Source organism: Pithys albifrons, chromosome 5, assembly GCF_047495875.1.
Source record: "Pithys albifrons albifrons isolate INPA30051 chromosome 5, PitAlb_v1, whole genome shotgun sequence".
Lineage (NCBI taxonomy): Eukaryota > Metazoa > Chordata > Aves > Passeriformes > Thamnophilidae > Pithys > Pithys albifrons.
Genome location: NC_092462.1, coordinates 26,369,696 through 26,393,458, shown reverse-complemented (window position 1 = coordinate 26,393,458; position 23,763 = coordinate 26,369,696). Strand labels below are relative to the sequence as shown.

The following is a 23,763-nucleotide window of genomic DNA, read 5'->3' as shown; positions in this document are numbered from 1 at the left end:
TACATCCGTACAATAACTTGTCTTCTTTTTCTTCTTTTCTGACGGTGGATTCCTTGCGGTCAGGTTTCCAGGCAGACTCAAGCACAGGATACCTACCATGAAAAAGGCAGAGAACACCCCGAGGAAGGTGAGAAGCACACAGTCTTGACAGTCAAAATTATCCTTCTTATTAGTCCCTCTGTGAGCATCCACACAGTTATTAAACTGGAACTTGATTTCTTATGGGAAATGTAAATTTACTACCTTTTGGTGAAGAGGAATGCCAGCATGCTTTCAAAGTGCATTTAAAAAGGAGATGAACATGCAGCACGTTTATCTTGAGTGACCAAATGGTATTTCAGTTGTTTAGAAACTGATAAGTAGGCCAAATGGATCCTCACTGAAGAAATACCTATTTTTAGGATATCAGCTTAAACACATCTATCTTTTCACTCATACAGTGCAGAGTTGTGTTCAGAAAATCTCTGCTTTTTTTCTCATAACCAAAGTCTGTCACTTAAATCTCCTCTTCCAAATCTAAGCATGGGCAGACCTCTTGCTTTATTTAATGTGCCAGCTGGTTAATTTTAATTGAGGAGGACAGAGGAAATAGCAGAGTTTTGTTGAATATCACTTAAGAAGCTGGACACGCATGCAAAGAATGTGTGCTGTGAAGGATGAGAGACTATGTTTAAAATTAAATACTTATTATCACAAGCTAAACCAGATCATAAATTCCATATGAAGACAGATAGAGTTCAGTCCTGGTGCTTTGCAGGACTCTGTAATGATCTCCCTCCAAATTTGTGATTAAACAGCCTAAAAGCAATGATGTCCATGCTCACAGCATTTTGACAGTGAGGGAGAATTGTTCAACTCTGGACACTTTTCAGACCTGCATCCTCCTAAAACCTCAGTTTCAAATAGTATCTTTGTGAATGGGCATATAGCTGGGAGAGCTGTTCACTCCCATTTGCAGGACCTGGACCCAAATACTTTATTTTCCCACCACATAGCCTCCCTCACTTGGCTCCTCTCTTGACTGTAGTGTCATATGTGCTCTCCCAAACTGTTACAGTTGCCTTCCAAGCCAGCCTCTGCCCTTTAATTGTTCCCAGTGAGCATAGCCAGAATGAATTGGTTGCTGCACAGAGTGGCTCAGTAAGAGAAGGAAATTATTACATCTAGTTATCACTAGTTTGTCCCGCCTTTCCTAACAACGATGTTGGAAAGCCATACTGGCAATATTTCTAAATGCAGAATTCCTAGAGGCATGTATAAAATTGAGGAAAACTGATATTTGAGAAATGTGTTGTCATGGCTGATGTTTCTGCCTTGATTTGAATGGGGACTAGCAAAATATTTTGGTTCCTCTGAGGCAGTTCTGTATTATAAACATAAACTCTTTATGGATAGTACTTACTCCTTTAAGAATTAACTCTTCCTTAAAAGATGTTATTACAAATTGCTTTGGACTGCTTTTGGTCAGCAGTAATTTCCATGAGTAAGGAAACATTTGCATGCAGTGTTTTTATATATACACAGTACCTGTTTAAGTGCTCTAACTCACAAGAAATGCATATATGGGGAATAATGTAATCGTTGTTTCATTTTCCATAGGAAAGCATCCAGACAGTGGCTTATACAGCAAAGGACCATCATACTCTGGTTATTCTGGGTATATCATGATGCCAAATATGAATAACGACCCATACATGCCTAATGGATCTCTGTCGCCACCCATCCCCAGAACAGTGAGTTATCTCTTCCAAAAACTGGTTTTGGCAAGCTGAATTTCCTCCCGTTTGGTCCTCAGAGTCTTTTTGCAGCGGGGTTTTATGGATAGCTTCAGTTACGAAGGTTGAGCTTCTGCTATTCAGAGCCTCTGTCCAGTGGAGTTTGAGAGCTCTTAGGAGTGTTGGTCGTGATCACAGTGGAAAAGCTGAGATTAATGTCTGTGAACAGGACTGGGGACTTTGTAGGGGGGGGGGCCTGGTTTACAACTGTGGGATAATGTGTGGCAGAATTATGTAAATGCTGTCTTTGTAGTGACTGGGGCAGATATGAATGTTCTGGCTTTAACTTTTCATTTGTTGAGGAAAATCAAGGAAGCAGAACTGCTAAAGTTGCATGTCAGAAAGATGAGAAGATTTTTTTTTGCCATTGCTCTCTGTTGATTGATAGTTGTTTCTGCCATCAGTTGGTCTTTGTGAAGGTTCTATCTATCTGGCAGCAGTGCTTTGAAACGTATTCTATATCTTCAGCCACAAATTGTGAAATGGTTGTTGAGGAATTAATATCAACCATGATACAGTAGCTACAGCTTTCCTTTACATTGTGGTGGGCACTGATTCTTCCAGGTTGGTCCCTCTGTTTCCACTGGTGTACATGCATGTTTGATGGATTTTAATGTACTTTTAATTTTGGACAGTCAATTCCCATTTATTTTTTGTAAACCTCTTGGTATACATATAAAGCAATGAAGAGGCAATGTTAAAATGAGATGTGGAAATTATATTAGTAGAACTGGAGAGGAGTGGGAAACAATTTGCTTGTAGGCATCCTGCTGAAAAAATGCTGCTGCTATTGTGTATGCTGTGATATGAGAACTTGGATGCTGTTAATTCCCTCTGATAAAGCAGTTTTCTCTCTTACTTGCTCTTAGGCTTTTACTTGGAGGTCTCTGTCAAATAACTGGCATTGTTTTGCTCTCCAACATTCCTAATTTTTATTCTGAATTGCACCATTTGACTGCAAAAACAAAAAAGAAGGGAGCCTGATCTGTATTGATAATTTGTCAGCAAAACATGTTAAATTAGTTATGTTTGGAGTTGGAATGACAAGGCACTTTGGCACTGGGAAATGCAGGGATCTGATCTTTTTGTATGTCAGTGTTTGCATTTGAAAAATGCAAAAACTCATGCAATATATTTCTTTCTATAGCTCTGGAGTTTTGTATGTATACATTTCGGTTCAGAGGCCTACAGCCATTTAGAGTGAAGCATGATGACCATGGTCTGTTGATATTTTTGTTGTACATGTTCTACAAAAAACTTCTATTTGGTTGTATTGTGGGGAAAAGGATGCAGCTATTCAAGAGGGCATTGAGACTCAAAGCAGCCTTTTTGAGGACTGGGAAGCTTCAGACTTTTTTTGTAGCCCTTCGTTCCCATGTTACCTTCCTAAGAAACTCCTGAGTGGGGGTGCATGGCTTTGAACAACAAAATCCAATTTAATTATTCATTGAGGATTTTCTCCACGTATGTGTGCCATGGGTCTGTCGCTCTTTACTGATCTGACCTCGTGCTCTCAGAATATCATCTTGCAGAGGCTGTTGTCTCAGGTACTTGAGGAGAACTGACCTTCGTGGGTAGACTGGAGGGGAGGAAGGGAGCTAAATGCATCTTCTTTCTAATTGTAAAGCTGCCTGCTGAACATCTGAGGGGCTAATTTGGTTCAGTGCAGCTCTTGCATGTCAGAGCAGCACTGCTATTTCAGTAAAATAGTGCTGTTGCAGTGCTGCAATGTTGACATAAGCCTGGAGTTCTTTTAGTTTAACCACAAAGCTACACGCTTGAGTTATTAAATAATTTTTTTGTTTAATTGAACTATAATCTTTGTTAGTCTCCTAGCTGACAGTTGGGTTTTAATGCGCGTGAGATCAAAACGCCGCATCCAGAAGATGACATGCTTGCTTGCTCCATGGCTTACCAGAGCTCCAGCACCGCGCGCTGCTGCTTACCTATGTTTGTGGGATCCCAACCACCGCCCTGCGGGTTTGCTCTGGCTCCCCTTTTCAGGACAGCGTGTCGGTGCTGGGGGGCACGGAGCAGCTGAGATCATCAAGCACTTGAGGTGGAGGTCTCCCCTGGGGTGTCAGTCCCCAGCCATTTGTGCATGGTGTGTACCTGCCCCTGCTATTTGCATGACAAAGACCTTTCTTGTTGATGCATCTGTTGCCTGGAGGTGTTAGCCAGGATTAAAAAGCCGCCCTGGGGCGCTGAATCTTTTTTCCACTTTGGAAGGACCTGCTGCCTGCAAGCTGCCCCAGGGGATGCACCCCTGGGGAATGGCGTCCAGGGATAGGACAAGGACCATCTATGAGGAGGGACAGCAAAGCTTTGTTGGAAAGGGAAAAAAGTTACTTTAATCATCATATGTAGAGAGGAAAAAAAGCTTTTCTTTTTTTAAAAGCAGGCAAATGCTTTACAAGCCTGCTTTGTAAAATTAAAAGTACAAATCTATAGTCAGACACAACTTGTCTAATAAAATATGGAAGGACACTGAAGTGTAATTTCAGTGCAGGTTTTGGAATGAAGAGGATATATGACAAGGATTTAGAATCTTCCAAAATCTCCTTTTATTGAAATGGTCTTGTCTTCCCCATTCTCCTCCTCCCTCCTTTCTTCTTTTTTTTTTTTTTTTTTTTTAAATGTTTCACTGGCAACTGATTTACTTCTGTATTTTTAGGAGTAGGAAAGTGTTAATTTTAAGTTCAGGTACAAGGCTCATGCCGCAATATGTATTGTTATCAGATAGCTGGGTAAGTGGAAAAGCAAAGCAGTTGGTTTGGGTGGCTGCAGGAGAAGTGGCATGTGATGGTACTAAAACCGCAGTAACACCTGGTGAATGTGCATCCTGTGTGCTCGAGATATCTTCTGGTGGTTTCTTAGCATTGTGAGGGTACTGACGACGGGAGATGGAGACATCTGCTTGTTTTCTAAATGTGGGTTTTTTCTTACTCTTTGGTTAACAAGACTAGTTTTGGGGTGGCAAACCTTTCTCATCTGTTTGATGGGAACGTGGGAACAAAGGAGGTGCCAAAAGAAGAATCATTTCTCCATGTTGTAAATTTATCCAGAAAATCATTTTGTCGTTGTTTCTTCCTCATTTCCCATGAATTAAACTTCCTATGGAAAAAAAGGATTTCTGCAACCTCCCTTTTGTGTGCTCTTGGGGTCTGTGTTTGTCCCTTGGTGGCTCAACTGTTTCTTTGTAACGGCTGGACATATTAAATAGGTCGGAGGATACAATCTATAAACATCTTACAGCAACTTGCAAAACACAGCATATCCTTGGAAAACGATGAGGAATTCTGCTGAGAGTGTTTGAATGCTAGGAACAATGCAGGACCCCTCTAGCCCATATTTTGGATACTGTTTGTGTGTGGCAGGGGGTGCAGAGGTAGTTCCTGTCTTGAAGAGCTAACATCCCAGGAGAAATTGTGAGAATAATGTGAAAAGAAGGAATAATGAGGATAGAAATTACAAAAATGAGTGGCTACAAACTCTCAGAGGGTTTTGCTTCCCTAGCTACATCTTCCTCTGAAAGCTGGCTGATTGACTTGCTGTGGGGAATTTTTGGGACCCATGGGGGATTGTATGGGAGCTGCAGAAGGATACGAACCTGGTTTTTCATTATATTGTCTTTTCATGGAAGTTTGCCTCTGCTGACTATGCAATTGTAGGGAATTGTTGGGATCTGTGGTCAGTTGAAACCTCCATGGCCCAATAAGAAATAGGCTTTCAAAGCACAGATGTTGGGGCTCAGCTCCATCAGAAACCTTGGCAAGTTAATTCCCAAGCTGACATTAGAGCAGCATGTTCTGGGGGCCTTAGGCAGCTGTGGTCCTGTCGCAGATCTCTGTCTTCCTGCCACAACCCCAGACCTGTGCCCAAGGAAATGGGTTGCATGGGCAGCTGAGGGGTTCAGCAAGCCAGAGCTCACCCAGGCCTGGAGCTCTGCAGCTTCCCCTCATGGTGCACATCTTCTCAATGAATTTGAATGATGCCAGTTGAATGATGTTGAATTAGCTCCTTAAATAGCTTTAAAATCAGGTGCAGAGGAGCACAAAACTTCCTGACTATATGGAACCAGGACTTGATGGGGTTTATTACAGATTGCCCAGGGAGGAATTTTAGCACTATTTTCTGAGGATCTCAGCAAGTTACACCAAATGCCAATACCAGGGAAGAACAGGAATCTGCTTAGCCCCAATAGAGGGACCTCACTGCTGCAAATGCTGTCTCAGCTGCTCTGACTCAAGCATGCCAGCTGATCAGTCTAAGATACAAGCCTGTGAAACACAAACCCAAGCTGTGAATGGTTATGGGCTGCATTTTGGTGGTGCTTTCTTTCTCCTGCTTAATGAAATGAATCCTCCATTTGGAAAAGGAGGCAGAAGTTACTGCAGTACCTCTAGGTTGTCCTTGTTCGATCTGGTTGCTTGTGATAAGATGGCATCCAAGCAAGAGTCTTAGGTATGTAGTTCATCATTACTGTGATCTTTGACATGTACTGGTGAAGAAAACACCCTTTCTGCTTTTGCTGCCTTTTCCTTGTCAAGTTGATATAATTAGCAAATCTATCTAATTGTGAATGGGCAAGGAGAAAAGAAAATGTTCTCCTGATGCCTCAGTGCAGAGGTAGCAAATGCATGTGTGTGGCTTCAGCAGAGGCATTATCAAAACCCTCATCCATTACAAATCATCGAAGCTGGAGCTTTTGTATAGCAATATGTGTGTATGTTGATGTTCTAAATATCCTTTTTTCTATATATCTAGGAGTTAATTCAATATAAACTTTAAATAGTAGAGCAGCTACTTACTTTTTAAAGTGGTTTAAAAGCAAAATGTCATTCCTGTCTCTTCTCCAACTTAATCCCAGCCCAGAAAATATCTTAATAAGAATAGCTTGTTATGAGCTGCAAGTGCCAAGGAGGATATGGCTCAAGAAGAAAGCCTGAAGCTCCACAGGTTCAGGCATCAAAAGAGGAAAAGACTTTTTCCAGATAGTTGCAGTGCTGCATGGCTGCAGGCATTGAAAAGCCTGGGTACCGCAGACCTGCCTTCTCATAAAGTACTTAACTTCTGTTTATAGTTAGAGAAAACGCCTCCCGATATGGGAAGGAAATAACCCACACAAAAGTAATTTAATGCTGCAGTAATGTTTCTGAAGTCCAACTAGAGGCATGTACACTTTTTTTTGTTAGTGGCAAAACACAGTGCCTCCCAAGAAGACAAAAATACAAGAATCCATTTTATTTCAGACACTGAACATTTTGCAGCCTGAGGTCTGTGTGTTGTGTGTCCTGCCGTGATCTCCCGTGCTGCTCTCATGTGGATGGACAGTGATCCAGCATGTGGTTGGTTAAAGGAAAACACTGCTTAGAGCTGGGCAGTCTGTGTGTCTTCAACCTAGTAGAGTCAGATTGTCTTCACTGTGTGTCCTCCCCACTGCTGCAGGGGAGCCACGTGCTGTGATGCTTCAGTTGTGTGTGAATGGCTCCCATATACCCCAAACTGCTCCTCTCCTGGCTAGCAGGCATTTATCTCTAAGCTGGTTTTGACCCGTTAGTTGTGACGACAGTTCTCATCTGGCCTTTGGGTTTGGTCCCTTTCTGCAGGACACTGGTGGTGGACAGCACAGCTGCTTGCTCTGCTGCTCCTGCTCAGGCAGTTGGGGATTAGCATCTCTGTCACTCCAGCCCATCATAAGCACTAGATTCACTTAAGAAAATTGCATTCAGAATAACTTAATGTAGCAACCCAGTGGCTTCTATTTGAGACTTGGATCTTGTGGATATGTTTATTTAGTTTGGGTTTCCCACTTCAAAGGAATCTGTTCTCTCAGCAAGAAAGTGATTGAGCACTTAAATAAAAATGTATTCACCGAATCTTTGGGGTTGAGCTAAAAGTGCAGTAGGGAGTTAACACGTGCACCAACTGTGCTAATCAGCCAGGGATTGCCTGTTCTCCTAAAGGGGAAGAAAAACGGTCTGAACTGCTTGAGGAAAAGTGGCTGGCCTTCCCATGGCTTCTGGTGATGGTGTTGCTTGTTGGTACTTTAGGTTGTGAAGAAGGACCTAGAGTCCTATTATCTTCAGAGTTACCAAATCCCTTGTGTAGAAGAGCATTTTCATGGAGCTGAAAGATTGATTCAACAATTGTTTATTTTCTTCAAATGGCTGTGGATATAGATAGGGTTGAGGCATAAATCAGTAGGATGAGCTTAGTTAGCAAAAACGATGAGGTGTAAAGTTACAAGGCTTTGACTGAATATTTATACAATGGGCAGTTTAACTTAAAGTGTACTGCTGTCACCAGCTGTAACACATAAACCAGATAATTGCTTTGGCTAGGAGTTACTAGGCAAGCCAGAGAACAGTTAATTCTCAAAAGCGCTTGTCCATCCCAAGCACTTTCAATACACTAGCCCTGTACTTCAAACAGTGCTGCACAAGTCAGCAGGCAGGTCTGCTTCAGGCAGGTCAGGGCAGGGGGAAGAAAGTAAGCATGTGATGGGGAGCGTGTGATTTCATGCATATGTTTGCCATGAGGTACCTTCTGACAATACTGGTGCTAGAAGTGAACAGTGGTGCACATCTGTGTGTACTCGTGGTACAAGGCAGCCCTAGTAATGCTGCTTCGGCAAAGAGCAGAAGAAAGCTCTTTGTGCAACCTGTTTTTGTCCTTCCCCTTCGTTGCTTTCTGATTAGGGAACCTTTAAAGTACTTTTAAGCAGGCTGCTGATGAATGTCCAGTGCAATGCCAGACACTCCGCATACTTGACATCCCTGCTGTGAGAAACCTGGAAATTGTGGGAGCTGCAACGAACCCCACAGTGTCAGCGCAAGGAGTGAGATTTCACATAATTGAAAGGCATGATGCTGAAATCCTACAGATACTGACGGCAGCTCAGCTTCCCCCTTAGCTGTCTTGAGAGGAGGTCTGGATGGGGCTGCTGTTGTTATCCAAACAAAACCAGTCTGGAAATGGTTTGATTCATCATGTATGTTCAAAAAACAGGGAAGGAGAGCATAGGGCTTGTGTTGGGCAGTTTTGTTGGCTCAGAGGTGGAGAGTGATGAGCTCTAAAATGATATTCCCAGAGCCTCTGTATTTCTGGCTTGGCATCCTAGTGATGCTGGCTGCTCAGAGCCAATGCTCTGACTCTGTAACTGGTCACTTAGCTACGCTATACAGCTCTATTTCTTCAATTTTCTGCCTTTTTCTCTATTTCAAAATGGCCTCAGACATGTATCTTAGTGACTGTCTGCTATCTCTCCACAGTTTTGGCATATCTTTTTGCCTTGATCTTTCTTCATCCCTATCAAATCTTGCATTGGCAAGCTTCGTCCAGCACAAAAAAAGTACAATATGGAGGTGATGACTAAAGGTATCAACACTTGTCAAACACAGACTGCACTCTGGGAGAAGGCCTTTTGCCTGCAGATGTGCTAAAATGCAGATAAAGTGTGTCCAGCAATGCAAATGTGTTTAGTTTGCTAAAATGCCACAATCCAGTGATTTGCTGAGGGTCTCTAGTTTCTGAAGTTTGAGTGGTGCTGCATCAGGTTTAGGAAGCCTCAGTTACAATGTGGTAATTGTGTTTTTGCTTGCTCTTTATTCCCCTCTCACCAGTTTTGTGCTTCATTCCAGTTTTGTATCATTCCCATGTGCCCCCACTGTGAGCAGGGTTCCTACCATCAGCTTGTGTTTTGTCCCACGCAGCCATCCCACAAAACACTGTGGTGCGTCTTCCTGAATTAATTTTTACAAAGTGGCTTTGTTCTCACATCCGTGCCCTCTCCTCAGTATAGGGTTTGTGCACCTTGTTTCAGCGTGTGGTGCTCCTTGTGGTCTCGATGGCAGCACTTGTTTACAGAAAAGTTGCGGTGAAGCTGGAGAATAGCCAGGCTTGACCCAGTGAAGGGACTCCTCCAAACCAGGGAAGACTCTGATATCTCCCCTCAGTGTCTGCACGTGAATTAGCCCCTGAGAAGTGTAAATATTGTCCCTATGTTCACATAGAGGTCCCTCTTTTTCAAATACAAACATACACACAGGTTCAAGCTCTTAGGGAGCTTTTTGGTGTGGGACAGGAGGGAGCAGGTGGGTGAGGATCAGGTGTGGGAGCTCAGGGCAGTGGGGCAGGCTGGGGCAGGCCAGGTCTCCTCCAGCCTGCTGCAGATCAACACAGAAAGGAGGAGTGAGCTCACCCAGCTGGCACTGGGAAGAGCTTTTGAGGATATTGAGGAAATAAGCCATACATGGAACATACTAGAATACATTTTGAAAAACATAAGCAATTAAAATAATTTACCCAGAAGAATGTGCCTTGTTTCACTGTCCTCCGACACTAGCATGCTGGGCGGAATTTTGGTCCAGTTTTACTGCTTAATTGCCTCTTGCCCACAATTGAAATTCAACTTATTTTTCAAGTTTGAACTGCTCATGTTTGATTTGGAAAAATTGTTACTCAAAACCTCTCTCACACATTTTTTTATATCTTAAATACCCCTGCAATACAGAGAAAAGGAAGCCGTGCTGGATTTAAAGGAGAAATACAAATAAAACTTTTAAAAGCTTAGCTCTTAAGTGCGTGGATTTTTCAGCTTTTGTTAAGACACGTGGGTTTTTTTCTCTATCTCAATTATTTTGAGGATATTTCTAAGATAATAGTGAAGAGATCCTGTTTTAGATGTAAATCTTCAGAAGGAAGTCTTGGACTAGGAGAACCACAAGAAAACACTAATTTATTAGGCAACTCCCCAGACACTTTGATAGCACTGTTGTAAATAGTTTGTTTCTTTTTTTATAACTGGCAACTATAATCTTATCAGTGACCTGTAAAAGGATGACTTCATACTTTGTCATAAGGAAATATTAAGAGGCTGTAGGAGAGCTGGTCAAAATGCTGATTTGCTTGAAACATTTTTTAGTTCAAGGGTCCTTTCAAAAAAAACTTGTGTAGGAAGCTTTCCTTCTTTCTTTGAAACTTTAAATCCTTCCTTTTATTTCTTTTTCTTTCTAGGGATATGTAAGTAAATGAGAGTAGTACAGGCTAAAGGGGCAGAACAATACATACTCTGTCAGGAAACGTGGCCTAATCAGAGCCAGTTCAGAACCCCGTGTTTGGGGCACAAGCAGATTTATTAGAAGGAGATCTCAGAGGTAGGTTTGTGAAGCTTATCTTCCAGCTCTGGCTGCAGGACTGCGAGTAATTACAGCTGGATAGTTAAACAGTTGTGCTCACTGCACAAAAAATGCCCTCTTCTATTAAATGAATCTTTCTGGCCAGTGTCTAGTGGGCAAATTATTTTTTCAGCTTCAGTCAGCAGAATAGCCTACAGGTGGGTCTTGCATTTATTTCTGGAGGTGACAGTGTCACAGCTCAGGGGCCTGTAGCTCACAAGTCAGCCTTGGGCTGATGTTGGCCTTTCTTGTGTTACCTGGAACCCCTCTCCTCTGCTGGGTTCTCCCAGGAGGTGGTGGCTGGTCAAAGCAGTGGCTGAGATTTGAGCCTAGGAGGTTAAGCCAGGACTGGGAGAGGTGGTTTTACTACTATAAGTGCTGCTGATAAGTTATAGCTGTTTTGGAGGTGGAGCAAAAGTTTGTGCCTCTGCAATTAAGCATGAAATAGGTAAATTCTCTGTATAATTGCCCAACCTACAGTCTGGCATGAGGACGTGACCCGTGGAAATCGCAGCACGTCAGTGACTGCCGGCAGATTCCTGGGAGGTATCCCTGGCGCCCACGCTGGCACAGTGTGGGGGTGTGTGTGTCCATGTCCTGCCTCCCCTCACCTTGCTCACAAAAGCAAAGGCACGGTTTTGAAGGAGACTTCTGCAAATGAGGAGCTGAAAAAGCAACATTTGTTCAGAAGCTTAGAGTAAGGTGATGGCAGAGGTGTTTCCTGAGTTCACTTGAGGAATTCACCTGAAAGACAGCTCTCTTATAAGCATGTTTCTTGCTGGTTTTTTTTGTTTGTTTTGTGGGGTTTTTTGTTTGTTGTGGAGGGTTGTTTTGGGGAGTGGGTTGTTTGTTTGTTTGTTTTGTGAAAGCAAATGCAAAGTCTGAGAAAGTAAAAACTGTGATGTGTGTGGAGGAAGAGAAAATAAGAGAATTAAATCCAGTACAGAAAGAAGAAAGTTTCTGTCAGTGCTGGCCATAGCTGTGTTCCACATTTAGCCTTTCAGTGAAGGATCAAGCAATCTTAAGTTTCTAAGTAAAAGCAAGGAGAGGCCTAAGAAAATTAGCCTAAAAAGTTTTTGTCAAAACCCAGACTTTGTGGTTTTGCATGTTCCCTTCCTGCCATCACAGCAGAACCCGTATCCTCCCACTTGGTTTTCTGTTTGCTCTCCCCCTTTAGGGACGCAGGCTGCTTGCCCCCAGCATTGTTACTTGCATCCTCCACTTTTGTGTCCATCACCCTCAGAAGTTCAGTGCAAACAGAGTTAGATAACTAGCATGGTGTGCTTGCTCTCCCAGGAACCCGCCATTGATTCATGGCTCTTGCACACAATGTGCTGGGGACAGCTGACCACAGCTTCTGAGCCAGCTCCTCTGGGCACTGGCACGGTGGGGCTTTTGTTGTTTGCCATGAGGGTGGGAGGACCTCAAAGCAGCTTTTTGGAATTGTACCTCATCAGCGATGGCTTCTGTCTTCCTCTTCCAGCCGTGGTGGGCACCTGCAAAGGCCTCAGTGATGTCTGTGCCCTGTACCTCAGCAGCTTCTGGTGGGAAGAGTAGTTTGCAAGGAGATGTCAGCTGGTTTGAAGCTGGAGGTTTTAAACTTCTTCCTGGGCATCCTGAAATACCTGCTACTTTAGTGTGGACCCAGGCTGTGTTCACTGGAGCACAGCTCTCAGCTTGCTATCTGTGCTTCTTGTGCAGTGTGCCCTGGTGCTGTTGCCTCCCTGGCATTACGTGGGTCATTGGTGGTGTTTTCTTTTTTTCTTCACAGCTCTGTAGCTGTAGCCTATACACTGTGGCCACAGCTGATGGCTGCACATTCCTCAGCACCACAGCCAAAACTAAAACTTAGTTTGTTGCAGTACTGCAGGTCATCACGTTGAAGGGATTTCAGTCTCTGATTTCAGGAACTGGTGAGGTTTGTTGTCAAGTTCCCCATCTCTCCCTAATGTGGTCACCAAAGAATCCTGCAAGAAGAGAAGTTGTGCTTCTGCTTGGGCATGGAGAGATGCCTGTGGAAATTATGGAGCAGGCTGCACAGGGTCAAAACCTGGCAGGCATCCTGCAGGTGCCTCTTTTGGGCTAAATAGTGTCTTTTGAATTTCACTGAATAGCTACAAAAAAGTAGCAAGCTTTCAAGGAAAAGTATCAAGTAGCAAGTGAATCTTCTGTAAGTGAACACAAAAATTCCAGAAATGGAAAAATTAGCAGTAATTACAATAAAGCATCCTTCTTCATCATAGTAATGTTTGATGCTGAAAGCTAGGGTTGCAGCATTATGTAAAAATTATTTCTCTGCTGTTTCTTCATATTGTGACTGTTTTGGAGACCTTTGCACTGCTATGCGTGCTGCTTGCTGTTTCTGGGGGCAGGCATTAATTTTCGAGATACTTGAGACTCCTTGTGGAATAGGCAGAAGTTGAATTAGCTGTCCTGCAGATAATGGCAGCAGATACCTCTATTTACGGGGACTACTCCAGCTCTCTGTATCTTGTCACTCTTTCCTCAGTGTTGCTTTACGAGCATCTCTCTGGTTATCAGGGTGAGCACCAGAGCCACAAAGAATTAGTCCTTATTTAAGAAAGCAGGCTGTGCAGAGGAAGCAGTAAATTTGTTGGGGATGGGAGGAGAGTGGAAGAGGGAAAAACTCCAAAACCTTGGATTAAAACAAAAAAGACTTCTGTCTTGATACGAAAAAAATACTATAAGCTTTTACATCTTGGTAAAGAGTTTGCTACGTTTGACTTTAATTTCAGCCTTGGTATGTTTAGTGTGTTAAGGAACAGTCAAAGTGAAAATAAGGCAGTTTCCCAGCCTTGAAATGACAGGGACATAAGCTCTATGTCCATAGGGAGAGAGGCCAGATCCCTTTGCTGTTGTCTCTGAGTCGGGGTTTTAATGACTACAGGGAGGAAAGGAGTGTTAGTACAGCAGAACAAAAACGATACAGCTAAGATGAAATTATTTTTATTGCTAATACATGGATGCTCATAATGTTTAATTCTTTGCAGCTTATGCTTTATTTGCAGTCTTCCTTCCTCACCACTCTGCACACTGTAGTGGCAGTTACCATATTTCAAAATTACTGCTCTTAAAGGCTCCTATTCAGTGGTTTTACCATGAATAAAAATATTTATTAGAGTAGGAGTGGTGCTTAGACTGGGCAGCGTACGCACACAGAGTGGTTCCGCTGCTGTGCCCTCCTGGGCTTTTGCTTTTTACATCTTCCTTAGCCCCTTTCCTTTCCACTGATAGGTTTTAGAAGTTCCCTGGAAATATTTTTTCAGGGTAGTGTAGACATACATTTAATCAAAGTTCAAGACAGTCTTTCTCAATAGAGACTTACTTTTGTTTTCACTAGCAAGGCCAGATGAGGAGTGAGGAGGGGCATGGGAGCATTTGATGCCCCTGGAAACAATATTGTGGCAAGAGTAGTTTTAAGGCAGCCCAGGAGTTGTCTGTATAACTGGAGGAGAGGGACTCTTAAAGAAAGCTTTGCAGTATTTTATACTTTTAGGTAATTATTTATCTTTTTAGATAACTAATGGAGATTTAGTGTTTATTTGCCATGTGCTGTGTGTCTGGTTTATGGGAAGTGTACTGCTGTCAGTTTGCTACAGGAGCAGCAGAGGGGAGGCAACAGCCAGGGCATCTGCATTATTTTGCCTTGCATCAGGTGCTAAAAGTCACTAAATGTACCGTCAGTCACAATATTTTTTCCCAATTTGATTCGCTTGCCCAATACTTCAGCCTTTAGGCTTAAAAAAGCATGTGCATAATCGGTTCATTTTGTGTGGTCTAGGCTATAAAAGTGCCCCCTCTGTTCTTTCCATATGAAAAACATGTTTTTAATTTTGGGGAACTTATATAATTTTCTGTGCTTTCTTTTGTATCTCAGATTAAAAACAAATGCTCCCTTCCCCTAACTTTGCATGTTCCAATTATGGAGTTGTGAAAATAAGTCATCCTTCAGCTTTTGTTACTTTAAAACAGCTATCGGTGATGTCAGAGTCAATACTAAAAGCATTAAGAATGCTGGCAGAATGTAATGCAGCTGCAATCCAACATGATGTTGGAAATGGGGTTGAGAGCATAAAGGCTTTCCATATTCCCAGGGCGCACAACTGCTCGCGGCCTTGGCTTTGATCTCTTCAAAGGCTGCTGCCTCCTCCTAGATGGAGAGACTTGGCTGCCACTCGCTCGCATTGAAAAAAGGCAGAGGTCTCTATTCAGGCAGAAATCAATCACTGTGCAGAAACAATTATGTGTAATTCAACCATCATGAAAACAGGGTGAGATTATGGGTTTGTTACCTGAGTGACTGCGTGGAGATGGGGAGCAGCGGACGCGGGAGTCCTGCTGACATGCCACATCTTGATGACAATTATAGACACATGAATGATGTGGCGGGCGGGGGCGGCGAGATGACAAATGCTGGTCACGCTGTCCAGCAGAGCAGAAAATGAGGTTACAATTGGGAGATAATGTTTGCATATGTAACCATATTTCAGCAAGCTGGGCAACTTCAGGGAATAGCAGAGATGGGTGATCGTAAACAAAGTCAGTGTGTGCCATGACTATCAGTTTTCTACAATATAGAAATGCATGTGTGCAATGAGGAACCTGAGTGCCATGTCCTGAGGAGCTGCTTGTTTAAAACAGCCCAGAGGCAATTTTTGTGTGGGGGGGAGGGAAGAATTGCCCAGGAAAAGGAGAAATCTCATGAGTTTAGCCCTCAGAAGGCAGAGGAAGCAGGCAAAAATCCTTCTCCATGCCTCCGTGTCTTGGGACAGGGTGGTATTAACATAGCAATGAGAGATCGTTGTTTATGAACAGAATTAAGGAGCGTATCTTATGGCTCCTGCCTTCCCCTCCCAGTGGGGATTTAGGCGAGCCTCATGGCAGCGCATCTCTGAGCGAGGGCATTTTTAGATTTGCATGGTAACATTTCGGCTGCAGTCGGCTGTTGGTAGTGTGACGTGATGCTCAAAATATCTTCTGATGTATAATGGCTTCCTTTAATTAGGAACTTTTTTTTTCCCTGAGTGGTGAGCAATAGCTGACTGTCTTTATAAAGAAAACTGGCAAGTCTAGTATCTGCCATGAGAATATTTATTTAAAGTATTATTGCCTATAAAGTCTCAAAATAGTTTTCCTCCCCAAAAGACAAAATAAAACACAGATGACTGATTATAAAATGGTATTCCTGCTCAGTTTGGTACACAGGATGAGCTTTACCTTTTATACTGCTCGGGCTTAGACATCAGAGGCCCAAGAAGCTGCTTTGAGTTACAGATCTTCAAACAATAAGTCAAAACAAAAAATCAATCCCTCCAGTCCCTGGGTGCAGTTAGCTAAAGATAAAAGAGAAAAATAAAGTTATGCTAAAGCAGATAGAGGAAAGGAACAGATATGCCAGGGAAACACAGAGGACAAGTGCAGAGTTGAAATGGGCCTAGTGTGAGCCAACATCAATGAATTTTTATCTTATCAAAAAGTTTTAGGGTTGCCAATTCTTTTCAAACTGGATGCACTCCGCTCTGGGGCTGCCTGAAGCGTTGTCTTCAATAAATGCTTCTTCTCCCGACCCCCTGCATACCTCACTCTCCCTCCCAAATGTAATCACACACAAGGATCAGGCTGCACCTCATTCAAGGTATGAAACTTGACTGCAGACTTCAACAGTAAATTCAGGACTCTGATAATCCCTTATTATTTTATAAATATGAACTGAGATTTCTTTTTAAGTATTTGGTGAAAGATGCATAATCTCAAAAAAAAGCAAAACTATTTCCTTCTGGGGATATTCCCCTCCTCCCTCTGCCTTCCAATAAATTTAAATTACAAAGGAATTTTTTAAATAGGTGTTTTTTAAAAAAAATTGATGGAGTTTTTGAACCTTTTTTCATAGCTGATTCATGAAAATTTTAATGCCAGTTAACTGTCTTGATTGAATCAAGTATTTGGCTTAAGCCTTAACCTATAAAGAAGTAAGCATCATTCCCTAATGCTGCAATATGCAAGCAAACCCCTCTGTATGCCTCTTCATGACTGACATCGCAGAGGTGTAATCAAACCAAAAAAGCCTTCTTTGTAAAGAGGTCTGTTGGCTTTGACTTTCTGTTGCATCTTTAGAAGTGTTTATAATAGGGGTGAGCACATGTTCAGGTCCTGTCAAAAGGAGCTTGAGATGTCTGTTGGCATTGTTGGCTCAAGACAGCTGGTGCTGGTACCTGCCAGTGGGCATGTGAAAGGCAGACAGGAGAAGGTAGTGCTTTGGGTAATAGCTAGTCCAACAGCAGAAAACACATTTATCCAACTAGAAGTGATTAATAGACACAGGTTGCACATTGCATGCCAAAATACCTGGAATGGGCTGATATTCAAAGGATTTGGGACAGTCTTGCTGATGCACAACTTCAGCTCAGTAGCTGGTGTTTCAGGGCCAGTTTCCCATCTGCAGTGTGGCATAATATCAATTTTAAAGATTGGGTAACAGAACAGAAGACAAAGAATAAAGGGTTCAGGGTATGCAGATGCAAGTATGCTGAGGCAGGGGTATTGATGTTGGGTCTTGCTCTTCACTGAGAATTTGAGGGGGCGAATTCAGGCAGCTGCCTGGTTACCTGGGACTGGATCTTCTCACTTCAGGCTGTTGAACTGCTGCCTTTGCTGCTTTGAGAAAAACATAAAACACGCTTTTCTAAGTGAATGATTGCATGAGCTGCTACAGAGGTGTTTATGGGATTGCGAATTGAATGGGAAAAGGGTTAGTGAGTATAGATGTTACTACAAAATATGGTATGGAAGATGTGGCCCACACTGAAGAAATGGTATCTCAAGTCTCTCTTCTCAATAAGGTGAAAATTAGTGTAGGTAACAACTCAGAAGTGATGTTCAGCCAGTTGCTGCCTTAAAAAATACTTAAAAATCTGCAGCTTGATAATCATTCCTATTCGTCTTTGAGTAGATTGTATCATAAAGATAATATTTTTTAATTGTTTTAATAGTTCTCCTTACAGTTGTCTTCCTTAATGTGAGGAGCAACATGGCATGATATCTCTCATCAGCAGAGGCTGCACAAGGAGCTGAACTGAATCTGGAGCTGCCCAGCTACAGCTGGGTGTTGCATAGCTGCTTTCGTCCTTCACCAGTTTGTTTCCTCCAGTCCCAGCGGTAGGTGAAGTCTTGTCAGCAGTAACTGTCAGCCTCTCAAAAGAAGCATTTTATGTTTTTTGGAGGCAAAAACAGGTCCAGGGCTTGGTACCCAAAATGCTGGGTATGGGATGTACTACTTACCGACTGGTGTGGCTTTGCAAAAGTCAGTGAGAGGAAGACCAGTAGTCCTTGGGATGGCTGGTGCGGAGCAAAGACCACTGCAAAATAATAAATCCTGCCCAGTGGAGGGATGCGGGTGTGAGACCTGTAGTGTGTTGTGATCTTTTCTGTGTCCTTCCTGAAGGATGCAGAACCTGCAAAATGTTTTAGCTTGAGTCAGGATGAACTATGAGACTTACAGGGCTTAAGCAGCCAAATATGAAATGGAAAGTGTCTTAGCTTGAACTTATGAAATAGTTTTGCTTTTTTGTGTGTTTTCTTGAAGCAAATGTTGAATGGGAAACAAAGGATGCAGCAGAGGTGAATGGGAACTGCATTGCTCTGCCAGGCCTCTCTACCCCTCCTCCCCTAGGAAAGCAAGCCCATACCTAGTTGCTTTGGAAGCATCAGCCATCTTCCTTTCCCATTTCAAATCTTTTGATTTAAGTATTGGAGGCAAATGTGTTGACTTGACCTGGTTCTTCTCAGTGTGAGCCTTTTTTAAATTTGTCTTTTTAGATCTGGCCTAACTGAGCATTGCAGCAATAGCAGCTAATTGACTTAGCCTGTGTCAACTCACTGCAGTACAGAGACTCAGTTATTTCTGCTCCCCCAGTACAGCGTGCAGGGAATAAAACCAGTAGCTAAATGCTGCATTAGGCTGGGATGGAGCAGGGGCTAAATGTAGAACAAGGGCATGCGTGGAGGTGTGTGCTAAGGAGCCAGTTTACCTGTCCCATGGCGCCTACGGAGTGCCTGGGAAGCTGGAGCTTGCGGGGTGGTGGGCCAGGCACAATTTCTCAAAGCTGGCATACTTGGCTTCTAAAGTAAACACTAATTTGCGGTCTCTTAGTAGGAAGGGAGCAGTCCTATAACGCAGGGATACTTTCTGGCCAGGAATGTTTGTTGTTCAGGACAGCATTTAACTTTCATCTAATTGGGATACTCAGATTTCAACAGTCAGCTTGCAAAAATGGGAGGCAACCTGAAGGTACCAAACGATTTCCTAGATGCCTGTGATTTATAGCCTGTGTCTTTCTGGGAGACCTACCTCGGCTGGGTCCTTCGGTGGCTGACACAGGCTCTGGGGGCTGATAATTGGCATGAGGAGGTGCTTCCCGTAGAGGTGGGGACGGAGCCCTCCCGTGATGGCAGTGGGAGCATCTCTGGGTGCATGGGGAAGGGCTCAGAAACATGAAGTTGGTTGTGGCTTCAGGAGCGAGGACTGACCAGCCTGACTTTCCGCCTGGCATGTGCCTGCCCAGGGGCTGCTTTGGCAGCAAGGAGTCCTCTGTGGGCTACGACTCAAAAGTCTGCCCTGTTCAAGTTCTGTCCCAGTGGAGCTGAGCCTTAAATAACAGGCAGATGTTTCCAGAGTGTGTATTATGGAAATCAGACCAGTCATAACTTGACTGCTCTAAAATAATGCGTGTCTCTTCTGAAGAGTGGCGGCTTAGTTTTTTTTGGCTCGAGGCAGAGACAAATTTGTGTGCACAAGGCAGTGGCCTGTGTGGGGCGGCTGGGGGCCAAGCTGTGCCATTCCCATCCCTCAGGGCACTCGGGCTGTCCCAAGGCAGCACCGACCTAGCAATGCATTCCCTGCTCCAGTGGGAGGGTTTCACTCCTTCCAGCTCCTCCTGGCTACCCCCAGCCCCTGCCCCAAGAGAGCTGGGGGTGTCATGGTGATTAGGAGGTTGGTGCTGCCACACAGCTGATGATTTGCATGTCTGCCTATGTCAGGCAACTTCCATGTTGCTCCACATTCCTCCCCAGGGCTGCCAGCACGTGTCTGTCTCTCACAAGCTCCTTCCCACGCCCTGGCAGGTGCTACCTGAAATGCATGTGATGTGACTTCTGCCTCTGGTTCTCTGAGTCAGTGGGTCTCGCTTGGTGAGGTGGTTCAGCAGCCCACAGCAGGTCAGAAACTTGTGGCTGCCTTGCAGGGTTTCTCATCCTGGGAGGTGGTTGTGAGGAGCGCTGTTTTGTCATCAGCACTTGCACAGGGTCACCTGCAGGAGTAATACAGTGTTAAAACTAAGCCTTAGTCTTGTTGAAAACTTATTTTATTTTTTATGTTTCCTGCCTTTCCAACCCTTGGGCTGTTCATGTTACCCTCAAGGAGGTGTTGGTGCAGTGGAAAGAAGGCTGTCTCCTGCTCTCCCCTGGCAGCTTCATCAGCTGGACCTGAAAAAGTATTGAATTAGCTTTATTATGCTGCTGATTTGAAGTCATTACTGGTGTAAGCCGATGCAGTTCCATTATTGTTGATGGGATTGGGACTCTTCATGTCACAGGTGAATTGGACTCAATTAACTGAAGCCGTGGACTTAATTAGCAGCTTGGCTTTCAATGGCTTTTCCCAGGCCCTGGAGGTGGGACACCCCCTGCCAAGCCTTGTTGCCCCACAGGGCTCTGCGAGTCAGAGGGAGAAGGTGCCACTTTGTCCCATGCGGCATCTGCAGGGATTGCGTGGCATCCTCTCCTTGTGCTGCATATCCCATTGGCTTTGCTCTGAGGGAGAAGAAACCCAGCCCGAAATGAGGAAAGTGCAAACCTGCCCCTTTGGGCTCGTCAGTGCAGTGGCTGGTGCCTGTGTCACATCAGGTCTGGATCTGCCCCCATAGCCTAAGTCGTCCAGCCAGTGGATGAGTGTTTTGCTCTTTACTCGGTAAAGGGTTAATCAAGGGTTTTGGCTGATGCTTGGCTTGACAAGCCAAGTGAGAGATTTTGTGTTTTTACTGACAAGTTTTCAGTGGCTGTGCCTGGCTCTCCTGATTGAAGCAATATATCTGTAAATGCTTTCTGAAAAACATGATGCTCATTATTGCACTTAGATAGAAAACCCCAGGCACAGGGCAGGAAACATCCACTTGTGGGATCAGTCAACAGTGCAGCTCCCAGGGAGGTTCAGACTCCTGCCTCCCAGTCAGCTGCTCTGGGGCAGGGACCTCTACCCGGTGAGCTTGCAAATTGTTTCCTGCACCCTGTCTTCACCTTTCTGTAAGAAAATGTGGCTCTCCCATGGCACAGTCTTGCTGGGTGCGTGCTGCTGCAGTGGGGTTGGAATGCAGGGCCATCCTGAGGGCATGCCCGGCTGCCTTCCCTCTGCTGCTGGAGGGGGTGGTAGACCTTCTGAAAGTGTGCACCCTCCTGCTAATTATAGCATCAGTGTGGGCTCTATTTTTAGTGTGTGTTTTAAGTGCACTTTTCAGCAGGAGCCCTGCAGGATTTCAGCAACAGACCCCACAACTGGATGTCCCGGGGGGTTCTGTCCTTTTGCAGTGAGGAAGGATGTGCTGGGGACGGAGAGCTCGTGTGGTGCATGTTGGTGGCCCCATGTGCCAGATGCTCACCCAGACCACTGCTGCAGAACAGGTGGGGTAGCGACTGACTGCTGCCTCCTGCTAATGAAAAACTTCTTCCTCTACCAGGCTGCTGGGTTGTTTTGTCCTTTCTCTCCCTTCTGAAAGCTGGTATGAGCATAGTGGCTACTTGGAAAAATCTCTTCCTTGCTGAAGTGTGGCTGCGGTTGACTAGCGTGCTCCAGAGTTAAGAGGGACCAAGCCATAAGTGTAGGCAAAAGTTGGTTTAACCTGCAGCCTCATGTAAATCCCTTTCAGACCAGTTCCCCCATTCAAGTTAGGATTTGGTACCATTACCCTGTCATGCATCTATCTGTGGACTGGCACTCCCTCTCGATGGTGAGGACAGGGTAAGATGAAGTTCTGGGCAGTGGCAGAGGGCTCAGCAATCCTGCATTTTAGGCTTGTTGCATAGGACCGAACTGTTTTGAGCTGATGCTCTAGGTGCTCACTCACCCTGTTGTACTGCAGGTGGCAGGTTCCTTGGGCCAAGCTGAATCCACCAGTCGCACTGGGGGGGACTCCCCTCTGTGCTCCACGGCTGTCTGGGAAAGGCTGCTTTTTCTGGTAGCCATCAGGAAGGTATTTCCCTAACAAGTGTATGGAACACACATGACAGGAGACCCACGCTTTGCACTTCTGAGTTAGTGACCTGCAAAGTATGCTTGTAGCTGCACATGCTATCATCAGTACCGTCCTGCATGTGTCCTGTGCCCGGGGGAGTCAGGGGAGAGAAAGGTGATGCTATTTTTGTTCCAGTGGTGGTTCATGATGATTGTTTCGCTATCTAGATAGCCTACGGTGGGTGGCATTCACTTCAGACGCTACCACACATCTGAAAAACAGAAAACAAATAAAAACTGAGATAAGCAGTACTTTAAGAAAGATCAAAAACTTGCCTGCATGTTTCTTCTTCCTGGGAAAACCTATGGTCCAACTGACAGATGAAATGTAGGTTTGTGTGTGTACTCATGGGGCTCTCAAGTGGGCCCCGTTGTTCCCCTCTAAAAATAGCAAATGAGCAGAATTGCTGAGAGGATATGACAAATTTGGTATGAATCATTCCATCAATACAGGGGAAAAGTACTCTCTGGAAAGATTATTTCTGACCCGATGTAGATGGGCAAACATTGCCTTACAGTGTTGCTTGAACAGTGCAGTACATGGTGGAGCAAAGTAAAATGGCTGTGTTTCAAGTGGTAATCACATGAAACACACTTCTTGTTACTTTAGCTTCCTAACAAACTTGCAGTGGCGTGCACGTTGCTTTCTGAGCCTGCTTTATGTTCATTTCAGCTTGGCTTTACTGGAGCAGCCCTTGCTTATGCTCAGCATACCGTGCACCTATACATATTTCCAGGCCTGTTACCTCAGATAGGTTGAACCCTGGTGGCCAAATGAAAAGCGTAACATTGCTGAGCTGTTCTCTCTTGCTGAAGGTTTACATGCATGTTCATTTCACTTGCATAACTTATATAAGTAGGAACTACTCTCTTCTGCTATTGCTGTGCAAGAAGTCAGTCTCTAAACTTAGCTCTGAGCCAAGGTATCTTTCCTTGAATCTGCACAACCCTTTTTTCACCATCATTGCTGAGGAGGGGCTTATTTAATTCACATCAAAATTTCTCTTTCAGTGCTCTTCAGTGCCTGTGTTTGAGTTTTGGCTATCTCATTTCATGTGTGGTGGCCCTTCTGCTGCAGCAGGGTAAGCAGTGCCAGGCTGTGCCCAGTGTAGACAGCGGGGCTGGGGATGCCTGGCACCCATGGCTGCAGGAGCTACCACTGGTGTTTCGGAGGGCATGGAGCTGACTCTTTTCCGAACTAAGCAAAATCCTGTGCCAGCTGGGTAATGGGGAGAGATTAATGACTGCCTTGGAAGCCAGTTTTCCAGCATACTGGCCGGAGGGCAAGCATCGTGATAGTTGTAGCAGCTGGTTTGGAGAGGAGGGAAATGAGGGGAAGATAAAATTGCACGCCCAGAATGCGAGGGTAGCCTGTGTCCATGCTTTGATGTCTTCTCCCTCCACACCCTCCTGTGGGTTAAAAATGAAACTAGACTGCATTTATAATGGGTGTGTGAATATCTGTATTTAGCTACTGCAAGCAGGCTCCTGGACTGAATCCTTCTAT

General features: G+C 44.3%; 1 protein-coding gene across 10 annotated transcripts in view; it reads left to right on the top strand.

Moving 5' to 3' along the window:
- Window positions 1–23,763, top strand: part of LEF1 (lymphoid enhancer binding factor 1) — a 70,023-nt gene that overhangs the window by 1,675 nt on the left and 44,585 nt on the right. For all 10 annotated transcript variants that reach the window (XM_071555119.1, XM_071555118.1, XM_071555120.1 and 7 more), the window contains 2 exons: window positions 64–127; window positions 1,600–1,733. In XM_071555119.1, coding sequence (XP_071411220.1) covers window positions 64–127; window positions 1,600–1,733 — 198 coding nt within the window. The remainder of the gene's footprint in view (window positions 1–63; window positions 128–1,599; window positions 1,734–23,763) is intronic.